Consider the following 14,582-nt stretch of genomic DNA (forward strand, 5'->3'; position numbering starts at 1 on the left):
TAGACAAGAGCTTTTAAATGCCCCCAATAAATGAAAGTCAAGAGGGTTGAAGTCAGGAGAGCGTGGAGGCCAATGAATTGGTCCGCCTCTACCAATCCATCGGTCACCGAATCTGTTGTTGAGAAGCGTGCGAACACTTCGACTGAAATGTGCAGGAGCTCCATCGTGCACGAACCACATGTTGTGTCGTACTTGTAAGGGCACATGTTCTAGCAGCACAGGTAGGTGGAAGAAACTAAAATGAGCTCTAACATGGAAACTAAGCGTTTCCGGATACATGTCCACATAACATCTTTTCTTTATTTGTGTGTGAGGAATGTTTCCTGAAAGTTTGGCCGTACCTTTTTGTAACACCCTGTATAGACCCTAAATATTTGCAGCATAACATCAGTTTAAGTTTGACAGCAGCAGGTAAGGAACTGTGCTCTTCCGGAATGTACGCGACGTTAACTGGTTGGCATTAGCGACTAAGATATTATCGGAGACGCTTGTGCAATTAATCAACTTAATCTAACGCTCAGCCAGCCTCTGTGGCCGAGCGGTTCTAGGCGCTTCAGTCTGGAGCCGCGCTGCTGCTCCTGTGTCAGGTTAGAATCCTGCCTCGAGCATGGATGTGTGTGATTTCCTTAGGTTAGTTAGGTTTAAATTTAAGTCTAGGGGACTGATGACCTCAGATGTTAAGTCCCATAGCGCTTAGATCCAGCTGAACCGTTTGAACGAATCTAACGCTCAGCTGTCATTATCTCGCTCACAAGCAGTAGAAAGGGTATCTTTCCTGGAAAAATGGCAGTCCTCATAAGAGATCAGCGTTACTCGAATATTTTAATGAAAGGAACTCATCAGCAATCATTACGAGAAACGAGCCAGACTTCATGTGAGTGCCAAAATCACAAGTGCCATCAAACGAAAGAAAAGAATATTTGCATGTAACGTTACGTCAACGACGACCTCTTTAGAGACTGAGCGAAAACTCATATCGGATAAGGATGACGCAGGATGTCGGCAGTGATTTAGGAAAACCACGGGAAACTTAAAGGTAGGTAGCTGTTCGGAGATTTGTGAACCTATACTTCCGAATGCGAATCTAGTTTCTTAAAAATTACGCCACTTCGCTCGGTACAAGTAATATACGATGACGTTGTTCTTCGTCCGTTCACATCGCTTAAAAGTTAAAGTATAAATGCGTTTCGAACAAAGCTGTCCCGTCATTATTATGCTGCAAAAAAAGAAAACAGATTCTTTATAGATAATAAGCGTTGCTAATATTCTCCGGTCCGCTTGGTGGATACGCAGGCAAATTTATGCTTAAAATGTCCTACGGTTACTATGTTCTTGAAATCTTCTCGTGGCTGGCCGGTGTGGCCGTGTGGTTCTAGGCGTTTCAGTCTGGAACCGCGTGACCGCTAAGGTCGCAGGTTCGAATCCTGCCTCGGGCATGGATGTGTGTGATGTCCTTAGGTTACTTAGGTTTAAGTAGTTCTAAGTTCTAGGGGACTGATGACCACAGATGTTAAGTCCCATAGTGCTCAGAGCGATTTGCACCATTTGCGCCAAATCTTCTCGTGGCGTATATCGTAGACTTAGAATAACTTTTCTCAAGCCAAAGGAAGCGCTTCACGACTCCTGAAAAAGATGACAAAGCTGACAACATATGGATCGGAAACGTCCACAAATCACCACCCGTGGAATGAGGAAAAGAAGCCTTTGGTGAGACAAAGGTCAACCGAACATGAACATCGAAGGAAACGTTCCGTGTATAGACTGGATAAAGTGTGAAATTGTGCAGAGGAAGCGAAAGGTTTGCTGTGCAATCAAGTGATTGTAACTGTCCGCTGACGCACCAAGGTCGTAGCCGGGAATGGCGAGTCGTTCGCACGTGTCCTTCGTACCGCGACCCGTTCTCAGACGTGCACTGCCAGCTTAGCAGCTTCGCCTGCATCGCCAGATAGTGAGCTTCCTTTCATATTGCTGAACTGTCTATTCCAAAAATTGAATTTAATTAGTCTTTTCTTCACATTCAATGGGATATAATCGTTCTTAGCTAAAGGTTCAAAGGTGGAAATTCTTCGCTAATTCTCTGCATCTCGGCCGCGAGATGACTATGTACCATGATAGTCGAGAAATAACATTCATAAAATATGAGATAACCTCAATGTTAATTGCTTTTGAGTCATTGTTTAAGTTTCCCGTTCCTTATGAGAAATGTACTAATTACTGAGTAATTGCCAAACAATAATTCCGCTATTATCATTCTTCCCCACTTTTCAGATAAAATTGGTTTCTTTTTTGCTGATTTAGTAACATCTTCTCCTCAAATCTTCCAGTTTTTCCATGTAAATATCGTTCTGGAAAATGGGAGAATTTCTGTAGAGTATCATAGTAATTGGAAGAAGGGAATGCGAGAAACTACAGAAAAGCGAAACCAAATTTGGATTTGGAAGTGAATCGGTATCCTCTTGAATTTAAAATTAGAGGGGTAACTTGCGAGGTATGTCTGGATGTGGTTGAGTGAGGTACACTTTCACGGTACGAAAATGTATGAACGACAAAGAACCAGGAAATCAGGAACGTAATCATCTACATGGTTTTGAAAACTGAACACATTACAAATCCAGCGTATGTCCGCGTTTCCTGACAAGACGATTCAATCTACGTCTACGATTTCTATCTCCTACTATCGCTTCTTTTTCTTCCTTTTTTCTCAGTTTTCACTAATGTCTTCCTCTTCTTTTTCTTTTTTTCTTTTTCAGAACTAGATGGTAGAGTGGTCAATATAGCTCAAATAATAGCCCGGCTATCCAGATCTCGGTATTCCGCAGTTTGCCTACATTGTTTGAGGTGAGTGAGGGGTAGGTTTCTTTGGATATGACTGTCTATTTTCTTCTCCATCTTATCCATTCAGATCTCTTCCCCTTGCAACACAGATTCCCAGGAAGCAGTCGAACTCATCCCTTAAAAAGATAGAAACGGTTTTGTGTGACAAGCCTGGGAATCGATCTATTACTTGTCACTCTTCGTCTCTGTTATAGATAAAGTATTGAAACCCCTCTACTCGTGCTTCCGAAAGCCGGTTTGTTTCAGTAAGAAGTTAATGTGCAAGGGAAAATTTGTGAACTCTTTTTCTATGCCTATTTCTCGGCTTTCCACTTGGCTGCACAAGAGAGGCGAATGTTGTATGAAGAACAATTTAAGATTGTGCTGACGTCACAAAGGGAAAAACAAGTACAATCGTAGAATGTCCGAGTGGTGTAGTTGCATAAGATGACGACGCCGGGAGTCCCGTTTTCCGGGATCAAGCTGTTATGTAGAGGCCTTGGCATTTAAACGGCTCTCATCCTCACTTTCTCGCTAAAGGACAACACGAAACGTCGTTAGTTTGTGGCAGGGGGAAAGGTGGGAAACAAGCTTAGGAGAAGATGTTACTGAGACAGCAGAGGTCGTCTTAAACACTATAGCAGAGTGCGATGCGGTAAGCGATATTCAGCTAAATAGGTGGGTGGGCCAGATTTAATCCGTGCTCCGAGTTAATGATTGTCCAGGGAGACGTTGTGTGAGTGTGATTGCAAGGCTTTTTGTCACACCCCTTTCGTCTAATGCAAGGTTCCCGAAATGCACAGAATACATACAACACCCGAGCAACAAAAATATGAAATTCGCAGGGCAGCATCTATACGAACCGCGGAAGAGATGTTTAAATTATGCCGGTCTGGTATAAGTGGTGGCGATGCAGCAACAGGAGCGTTACCTGGTCGCCACATACTGTGATGTGCGCCTACTTATGAACTCTCAGGCCGCACAATAAAATCGGAGCAACGGAGGGAACATTATACAAATAAATAAATAACTCTTTTTCATCAGCACCTCGTTTCAACATTGAAGCGATGACAATTTGAGAGTTGAACCATTGCACCTGGGTAGGTCTTCCGGGTGTCCACCTTGTGGACCTCAACGTTTCTAAAAAGTGAGAGTATGCCAAGGGAAGAGTAATTTGCAGTAGGGAAAATACTCGTAATGCCGTTAGTTACAGGAGATATTAATGTAACTATGGTTATATTAAATACAACTACGAACTCGGCAGTTGAAAAGCCCTCTAAGAGCGGCGTGCAGTGCTGTAACACTTGTTAATATTTGCGGTGAATCGTTCCGTAGAAATAGCCATTAAATACTCTAAATCTGATTGCCAAGCTGCTCTCAAAATGCCGCCACTGCCATCATTAACAAATTTTATTTCATTTAACACCATTGTTCAAGAGTTCTTAAACGCCACAAGAAAATTACAAGGTTCCATTAAAAAATGCTGCTGTACCTACTTTTTCGCTGCTTTAAAAGTATCTAAAATACTAATAACGTCCATCTTTCGTGATACACCCTGCATTTCTAATACAAGTACACATTGATTTACGAAAGATATCGATTATCTGTTAAGAAGCTACTCCCTTTGTCCTCATTCCAAGTGACCATTATCAGGACATACAAGAATGAAGAAAAATATTGTTGTATAAAATTTCCAAGTGTTTCACATAATATACTCTATAGGACAGAGAGTTCATACTCTTCCAACAGACCCGCAAAACATACAACACCCGTAATGTTAAAAGTATCGCAAACGAAATATATTATTCAAAACAAAAGTCTTAGTTTCAGATACTTGCACAATTGAAAGAGACTAGTGAACAGGATTTCATCGTCAGGGCTCTTAATTATTTTCTGGCGAAGAAATCCTCATATTACGTGGAAACAGAAAAAGTAGCGTGTTTGAAAGATCGATTTCTGAAGGAGAAAATTACCTTTTCTCTTAATGTTCACATTATCGCATCTCAGAATCAGAATTTCTTCCTCGTAATGCCAAAGGCCACCGAGCACTACAGCGAAATCGCCAAAGAAAAGACTTTCGTACGTCACCAAGGCCCAGACTGCGTGTGTTTCTGGTGAACAAGCTCGTTACAGTTAGCAAATCACGTCGCGTCTACGGTAGCCGAGCGGCCCACTAAGGTCGCCCTGTGGCTGCAATTGCATCCGCATTTCCAACGACTGGCAGAGGTCAGCTGAACCTCGAACTCTTCCTGAATCCTTGAGCTGTGAAACCTGCAGGCACTGCCATCTGAACGCCTTCAGTCTGCAGGCTTGTACCTGGCATATATCAGAGTGTCTAGATATGCGCTCTCGAAACCTGCAGCGAAGTTCTGACGCGAGAGCCCTTCTGCGCACGAGACTGGGGCGTGTAGCGCGGCGCAGCTGCCGGGACACGCCCAGCTGTGTGGCAACCGCATTAACCTGCAAGCGAGCTCCTTTCCAACTCACCACCACTCTCGCTTCACGGAAGTCTCCTTCAGCTAACCTCTTATAGCTTATTCTGGCCCACCTTTCAAGACCCAGCTCGTTATTTCTCAGTTGGCACGCTCTACGCTCCAGTCAGGATACAACTGAACGACGTAAGTAAGCCATATCCACAGATTAACGATAATTTTCTAATGACGATTCGTATCGAATCTATAACAACACCTCTGGCAAAGCATTGCTTTTTCTTTTTGAAACCGATTATCCTCCAACAAATAAGACAATAGAGGTAGTGACTGCCACACATACAAGTTTAAACAGCTGTGGATTCGCGCCATTCTAACGTCAAGATGAAGAAACTAAAGCGTTATGATTGGTGTTGGTCAATAAAAACTGTTCTGCAACTGATCCTCAACTGACCCTAAGACAGAAATGAATCGGTCAACATCCAGTTTGGTTGCTAGTGGACCTACAAGTTAGATTTAGTTGCGAAACTTCATCTCGGAGGCGTATTTCAGCTTGAGACTCCGCCAGGAGTACAGGCATGGTTTGGGAAGAAATTGCAGCAGTTCATACGTCGGCTAGCAATAAACGAGTTCAAAAAGAGTGTGACCGACTGCAGTTTTTCCCAAAACATCCTTCACCTACACAAACGTTGTGTGCGGTGTTTAGAATGTATGAGGTGTATCAGTCACTCTGATCTGTTAGGGGCACTAGTACGAAAACATCTAAGAGGAAGAATTTTTAAGACCAGAATTGCTGTATTTCACAATATCATGAGAGGCGATCAAAAAATTTCCTTTCTAATGCTACACTAACCCCTTGCCTACATGTCGGTGCTCATATACCCAAATCGGAGCCACTCTGGGTTTCATACGGGCTGCAGCAACGCCCTCAAATACAAATTTTTTGATTGCCCCCTTGTAACTTATTTACCATATAGAACGTCTATCTTTCATAGCTGTTGACGGGGAACGTTCTCGATACTTTTATTCCGTCTACTATGTTTAGGGGAGCATAAATATTAGTCGCTTCACTACTTACAATATCTGTGAGATAGTGTGTCTCTGAGTAATACCGTCAGAAAGGGCAATTACGCACAAGATTTCGTAGCCGTTTCTTTATACCACACCTTCTCAAAAAAAAAAAAGAAAAAAAAGACCAGCCATACTGACTTAGGTTTTCTACGATTTCCACACATCGCTTGAGGCAAATGCCTGGACGATTCTATTCAAAAGGACTCAACTGATTTACACTCCCATCTGTCCCAATCCGAGCTTCAGCTCCGGCTGTAATGTTGCCTCTGAGAAATTTTATCCTTCCTCCTTTCCTTCTAGACAAACAGACATGGACTACTTAGCGACTTCCATTAGGAAGTTACTGAAAGGTTTGTTTTTGGCTCCTTACAGAGAGAGTAATTAAATCCAAGCAAAGTGAGTGGAAAGGCAGCCCAGACGGACTAGGCAGCTGCTTTGCGCAGCAACCTCGGTTACAGACGTGGGCGGAGCAGAAAGTTACCGCTACTCTGAATACATTACAGCCTTGACTGTCTTAGGAATTACAATGTGCCGTTTCATAGATAGATAGACATTTAACGAATGTTGCTCTGACTAACAAAATTTTGGAATAGTTTGCGAGAAATTGTAAGTAACCAGTAACGACTACTCTTTTCTGCTGACTATTAACTGAGCATGTTTAATAGCAAACTCTGTAGGCATAGTTCCTCCTGAAAGCTCTTTGCATATCGTAGAAGTTAGGGTGAATGCAGATGGAATATGTCTTTAGCATGATTGTCTATGACTTAACAGATATTCGTGTAACATTATGCATCTCAGTTACATTCTCCTCAACGAAAAAAGATTACAGACTGTCAAATGAAGTGACTTCAACTTATTCGTTATGGATGGCATAATACTGGAGGTTATAGTAAGTTTCGGTTTTCGTACACTAATAATAATACTAGACTTCAGCCAATCAACAATCCTGCGCTGGAACATGTCAGCTGGCGTGAAACAAAGGAAGAAAGCTGTAAGTCACTCACAGGCCGTTTCCAATTTCACAGACATTCGTATAGTAAAATTTCGATCAAAAATATTTCTCGTAATGTAGTATAAGTATTAGCATCACTTGGTATTAGATATTACATTCGTAATGAATAAATGACAATTTTTGAAGCATTTTCATTTATATTCTCAGACTATATTCGTCTTGTAAATCTGTCCCAATATATTGTGATGCCGCGCGGGATTAGCCGAGCGGTCTGAGGCGCTGCAGCCATGGACTGTGCGGCTGGTCCCGGCGGAGGTTCGAGTCCTCCCTCGGGCATGGGTGTGTGTGTGTTTGTCCTTAGGATAATTTAGGTTAAGTAGTGTGTAAGCTTAGGGACTGATGACCTTAGCAGTTAAGTCTCATAAGATTTCACACACACATTTTTGTATTGTGATATGGTGGATAAATTCTAAATTTTATCTTATTTACACAATAATTTGCATTTGCTGTAAAGTTCAGTAGATAATTAACGCAACGGAAAGTTGAACATAGGTACGTATGCCAAAGGAATTGCCTTGCAAGGCATCTAGTACGCTGCAGACAGCGCCAAGGCAGGAGAAGAAGCAGGTAAGCGCAAGTGGGACAGGTCCCGTAACACTGTGACTTCATCGGCGCGCAGAAGCCAGTAACGCGTGTTACGTGAAGAACTGGACGGGCAAGATTTCCTATTCGCCTGGACTCCAAGTCGGAGTCGACAAGAACGAAAAAATAAATCCCTTCACCTCCGTTAATACTAACGGTTATCTCAAAATATGCACACGGTACAGCCTGCCCTTTTCCAGTTTTAGTTCAAATTTATCTCGACGTTTTTCCGATGCATATAAAAAATAGTTCCGTTTCGAAGACTTTCGCAGGGAGGTAACGTCGAATATTTTAATCAGCCGTATCAGGCAGTTTCGATGTTTTTCACTTAATCTCTTGTTTTATTACTTTTTTTACTTCTTTTGGGTTATTACCCAGAAGAGCAAAACTAATATTAAGTACGTTCTCCAAATCGTATAAAACACAGGGAGGTGTGTGTTGCAAAAAACACTAATTTAGCACATCTTACGAGTCTTAAATCTCATGTTCATACTCTCCATGCAGTTTACGGCAAAGAAGTGGCGATGTTTCGACATCTACAACCCATGCGTGATTCCAGCATCATTTAGCTTTATCAAGCACCCGATTTCGCTGAATAAGTATCTCGAACTAAACTAAATTGTAAATTATTTCGGAAGGATTCATACAACAAATCATTTGTCTTTGAAAAGTGTCATATAGAATATACAGCTGTCTCTGTCGTGTTAGGCTAGGACGACATTCACTGAAGCAAAATCTCGTTTTGGCGGCCCTTCGCTTGCGGCGGCAGAATACACGAGGGCCAGAGATTTTGTTCGTTCGAGCCGTGGTGGAATATCGATGCATGTATAGCAGCTTCTCTATTGCGACCTCTTTGCGAGTTGATCAAAGAAAGCGCCGGGTTCCATGCGTTGGTCCAGACTTAAACCGCTATCTCCAGCAATTAAATCCTTCGCTAAACGACTTTCCACTGCTTCTTTCTCAGAAAGACGAAGTCGACTCTACAATTTCGGCACTGTCATACAGCACAGCGACGGGGCTCCTGTGTGTAAAGTAACGAATACGGGCGCTGTATAACTTCAGTGTATTAGCTCACTCGGATGGTGGAATACGGCTGAAATGCCAGTCGAAGAAATGGAGTTTCTGCGGCTGCATGTCGGACCGGTCGATACGCCGCGAAAATATGACGATGCATCTCGTACGGATAGTTCGTAAAGCAAATATAGTCCCGGACAGTAAGAATGGTCTCGAGGGATAAAGAAATGTGGACGGTGGTGTTGCGAGAACGTGTTACCCTATCACGACCGATCGCCGGTGAAGGAAAGCAGCGTGGGGAGGGCCAGGTATTGCGTTGTGTGTCAGAGAGGAAAGGTGCGCCGGGGCTGGAAAGCGCGCGCTGTGCTGGAGACTCACGGGCGGCGACGAGCAGCAGCGCGAGGCAGCAGCAGCGAGCGGCGGAGGCGGCCATGGCGGACTGAGGCCTGCGCGGCGCGCGCGCGCCCGCACCACGGCTCGCTTTCTCGCCGACGCCCCACTACCACCCTCCGCGCCGAGCTTTCTCTCGCCGAGGGGCCCTCCGCGACATTCAAAGGCCACGGCCAAAAGTTGACGCTTTCTCTTTCACTTCTTTCGGCAGCATCCCCGCTGCTTCATCGCCACCACCACCACCAGCAACGCCCCCCTCCGCCGCGGGAAGAACCCGGTAGTCGCGACCGCCGTACGACACCAAAAATTATGTGCTCTACTAAGTTCGTCTGCTCGTTCTGCACGTTTCCATTATTTCGAGAAAGTTTACAATAAAGGACTAAACTTTCGCGTACCAGTGAGATATTCCATCAGCAGACGTTGCTCACCTCTTCGAAACCGATGTATTCGACACCTCTGTAAACCTCTTGGGGTTTTACACTCAGGCGGAATAAAAATTTGTCATTCTGATGGAAATGAGCCGGCCGGGGTGGCCGAGCGTTTCTAGGCGCTACAGTCTGGAACCGCGCAACCGCTACGGTCGAATCCTGCCTCGGGCATGGATGTGTGTGATGTCCTTAGGTTAGTTAGGTTTAAGTAGTTCTACGCTCTAGGAGACTGATGACCTGAGAAGTTAAGTCCCATGGTGCTCAGAGCCATTTGAACAATTTTTGGGATGGAAAAGTCATAATGATACAAGTCGTTGACCCAGGGTTCAATTCTCTGTGGACCCAGTTTGTTCCTGAATCTCCTAATCCCGTAATTATTACCTTGCGTTAACCACATTTTTAACATGCTATGGCTGCTCTCCTTTAACTATATACAGGGTGGTCCATTGATAGTGACCGGGCCAAATATCTCACGAAGTAAGCATCAAACAACGGAAAAATGGAAAATTGCACTGAAATGCAGGAGGATCTGCAACGAATTGACGCATGGTCCAGGGAATGGCAATTGAATCTCAATGTAGACAAGTGTAATGTGCTGCGAATACATAGAAAGAGAGAACATTTATCATTTAGCTACAATATAGCAGCTCAGCAACTAGAACAGTTAATTAAATAAATTGTCTGGGACTAGGCATTAGGAGTGATTTAAAATGGAATGATCATATAAAGTTGATCGTCGGTAAAGCAGATGCCAGACTGAGATTCATTGGTACAATCCTAAGGAAATGCAATCCAAAAACAGAGCAAGTAGGTTACAGTACACTTGTTCGCCCACTGCTTGAGTACTGCTCGCCGGTGTGGGATCCGTACCAGATAGGATTGATAGAACAGATAGAGAAGATCCAACGGAGAGCAGCGCGCTTCGTTACAGGATCCTTTAGTAATCGCGAAAGCGTTACGGAGATGATAGATAAACAGTGGAAGACTCTGCAGGAGAGACGCTCAGTAGCTCGGTACGGGCATTTGTTGAAGTTTCGAGAACATACCTTCACCGAGGAGACAAGCAGTATATTGCACCCTCCTACGTATATCTCGCGAATAGACCATGAGGATAAAATCAGAGAGATTAGAGCCCACACAGAGGCATACCGACAATCTTTCTTTTCACGAACAATACGAGATTGGAATAGAAGGGAGAACCGAAAAAAGGTACTCAAAGTACCCTCCGCCACACACGGTCAGGTGGCTTGCGAAGTATGGATGTAGATGTAGAAACAAAAAGACTACAAAGAACGAAACTCGTCTAGCTTGTAGGGGGAAACCAGATGCCGCTATGGTTGGCCCGCTAGATGGCGCTGCCATAGGTCAAACGGATATCAACTTCGTTTTTTTAAATAGGAACCCCCATTTTTATTACATATTCGTCTGGTACGTAAAGAAATATGAATGTTTTAGTTGGACCACTTTTTTTGCTTTGTGACAGACGGCGCTGCAATAGTCACAAACGTGTAAGTACGTGGTATCACGTAACATTCCGCCAGTGCGGACGGTATTTGCTTTGTGATACATTGACCGTGTTAAAATGGACCGTTTACAATTGCGGAAAAGGTTGATATCGTGTGGATGTATGGCTATTGTGATCAAAATGCCCAACGGGCGTGTGCTATGTATGCTACTCGGTATCCTGGACAACATCATCCAAGTGTCCGGACCGTTTGCCGGGTAGTTACGTTATTTAAGGAAACAGGAAGTTTTCAGCCACATGTGAAACGTCAATCACGACCTGTAACACATGATGATGCCCAAGTAGGTGTTTTAGCTGCTGTCGCGGCTAATCCGCACATCAGTAGCAGACAATTGGGCGAAAATCGGGAATCTCAAAAACGTCGGTGTTGAGAAAGCTACATCAACATCGATTGCACCCGTACCATATTTCTACGCACCATGAATTGCATGGCGACGACTCTGAACATCATGTACAGTTCTGCCACTGGGCACAAGAGAAATTACGGGACGATGACAGATTTTTTGCACGCGTTCTATTTAGCGACGAAGCGCCATTCACCAACAGCGGTAACGTAAACCGGCATAATATGCACTATTGGGCAACGGAAAATCCACGATGGCTGCGACAACTGGAACATCAGCGACCTTGGCGGGTTAATGTATGGTGCGGCATTATGGGAGGAGGGATAATTTGCCCCCATTTTATCGATGGCAATCTAAATGGTGCAATGTATGCTGATTTACTACGTAATGTTCTACCGATGTTACTACAAGATGTTTCACTGCATGGCAGAATGGCGACGTACTTCCAACATGATGAATGTCCGGCACATAGCTCGCGTGCGGTTGAAGCGGTATTGAATAGCATATTTCATGACACGTGGATTGGTCGTCGAAGCACCATACCATGGCCCGCACGGTCAACGGATCTGATGTCCCCGGATTTCTTTCTGTGGGGAAAATTGAAGGATATTTGCTATCGTGACCCACCGACAACGCCTGACAACATGCGTCAGCACATTGTCAACGCATGTGCGAACATTAGGGAAGGCGAACTACTCGCTGTTGAGAGGAATGTGGTTGCACGTATTGCCAAATGCATTGAGGTTGACGGACTTCATTTTGAGCATTTATTGCATTAATGTGGTATTTACAGTCCGCAGCTCGTGGTCGTGCGGTAGCGTTCTCGCTTCCCGCGCCCGGCTTCCCGGGTTCGATTCCCGGCGGTGTCAGGGATTTTCTCTGCCTCGTGATGACTGGGTGTTGTGTGATGTCCTTAGGTTAGTTAGGTTTAAGTAGTTCTAAGTTCTAGGGGACTGATGACCATAGATGTTAGGTCCCATATTGCTCAGAGCCATTTGAACCATTTTTGTGGTATTTACAGGTAATCACGCAGTAACAGCAAGCGTTCTCAGAAATAATAAGTTCACAAAGGTAGATGTATCACATTGGAACAACCGAAATAAAATGTTCAAACGTACCTACGTTCTGTATTTTAATTTAAAAAACCTACCTGTTACCAACCGTTCGTCTAAAATTGTGAGCCATATGTTTGTGACTATTCTCGATTGGGATAAATCTGAGGAGTTTGGAGTTTGGTGGCCAGTGCAGTACGGTACACTCATTCTGGTGCTCTTCGAACCATGCACGTGCACTGCGAGCTGTGTGACACATTACATTGTCCAGCTGGTAGATGCCATCGTGCCGAAAAAAAGCAAACTGCATGTAAGGGAGGGCATGGTCCCATTGGATAGATGCATATCTGGTTTGATTCACTGTCCCTCCCGTATTGACGAGGTAAGTCAGGGAATGCCACGATAACATTCCCCAGACCATAATGCTCCCTCCTGGTTGTAGTGTGTTTCCTTTCAGACGTTTCACGCTGTTCGCGCCAACGGCCATCTCTCCGATGCAGTATAAAACGTCATTAATCTCAAAAAGAGTCCGCTCCCGGTAGCTGACTGGTCAGCGTGACAGAATGTCAATCCTAAGGGCCCGGGTTCGATTCCCGGCTGGGTCGGAGATTTTCTCCGCTTAGAGACTGGGTGTTGTGTTGTCCTAATCATCATCATTTCATCCCCATCGACGCGCAAGTCGCCGAAGTGGCGTCAAATCGAAAGAGTTGCACCCGGCGAACGGTTTACCCGACGGGAGGCCCTAGTCCTATTTATCTGAGAAAGTCACCTATCGCCTCTCAGTGGACGTCCAGTTGCGGCATTGGTGTGCAAATTCCAGACATCGTCGCCAGTGAACAGCGTTTAGCATGGGTGTATGAACCAGGCGCCTGAGGCAACAGCTTTCACTGAACGGTGGTTGAAAGGCACTGCTGTTAGCCCATCTGTTACTTTGCTCGTCTGGATATTCAGTTGTTCAACAGTTGCACGTCGATTCGCCTGGCCGGCCGCTGTGGCCGAGCGTTTCTAGGCACTACAGTCTGGAACCGCGCGACCGCTACAATCGCAGGTTCGAATCTTGTCTCGGGCATGGATGTGCGTGATGTCCTTAGATTAGTCAGGTTTAAGTAGTTCTAAGTTCTAGGGGACTGATGACCTCAGAAGTTAAGTCCCATAGTGCTCAGAGCCATTTTAACCATTTGATTCGCCTGTACACATCTCCGCAGCCATTGTTCATCCTTGTCAGCTATGGCCCATGGTACACCACACTTGCCTCAGCGCCGGTTTTGAATCGCGCCGTTTTTCCATGCACGGTATATTCTGACCACGACGGCACGCTAACGGTTTACAAACTTGGCAGTTTAGGAAATGTTTCCATCCTTGACCCGAAAGTCAATGATTATGTCCTTTTGGCCGTCAGATAAATCGCTCCGTCTCCTCATTACGATAACGACGGCAGTGTTGTTCACGTCCCCCTGACATGCGCTATATCCCGTCCACTGCTAGTGTGCCACCTGCCGTCTATAAGTGGTTATTGCATTTGTCGTGGAACATAGCCGGCAGTCACATTAATGTGACGGGGCTGTGTAGCATTCGAAGAGTATTCGCCGGAGAGCTTTAAGAATATGTGCCACACAATTAATTCAAGAACTATAAAAAACCAGCCAGCCAGAGTGGCCGAGCAGTTCTAGGCGCTACAGTCCGGAACCGCGCGACCGCTACGGTCACAGGTTCGAATCCTGCCTCGGGCATGGATGTGTGTGATGTCCTTAGGTTAGGTAGGTTTAAGTAGTTCTACGTTCTAGGGGACTGATGACCTCAGATGTTAAGTCCAATACTGCTCAGAGCCATTTGAACCATATAAAAAAACAAACTGTAAAAATTATGATGACTCCATTAACTACTTAATGCAAAATCTAAGTGTGCACTCACCATTATCTGA

General features: G+C 44.7%; 1 protein-coding gene across 1 annotated transcript in view; it reads right to left on the reverse strand.

The window, feature by feature from the left end:
- Positions 1 to 9,361, reverse strand: part of LOC124555294 (protein obstructor-E-like) — a 49,001-nt gene extending 39,640 nt beyond the window's left edge. The window contains exon 1 of the mRNA XM_047129166.1: positions 9,301 to 9,361. Within this exon, the coding sequence (XP_046985122.1) occupies positions 9,301 to 9,355 (55 nt within the window). The 5' untranslated portion in view covers positions 9,356 to 9,361. The remainder of the gene's footprint in view (positions 1 to 9,300) is intronic.
- Positions 9,362 to 14,582: the final 5,221 nt, after the last annotated feature.

The sequence above is a fragment of the Schistocerca americana genome, chromosome X (assembly GCF_021461395.2).
Source record: "Schistocerca americana isolate TAMUIC-IGC-003095 chromosome X, iqSchAmer2.1, whole genome shotgun sequence".
Classification (NCBI taxonomy): Eukaryota; Metazoa; Arthropoda; class Insecta; order Orthoptera; family Acrididae; genus Schistocerca; species Schistocerca americana.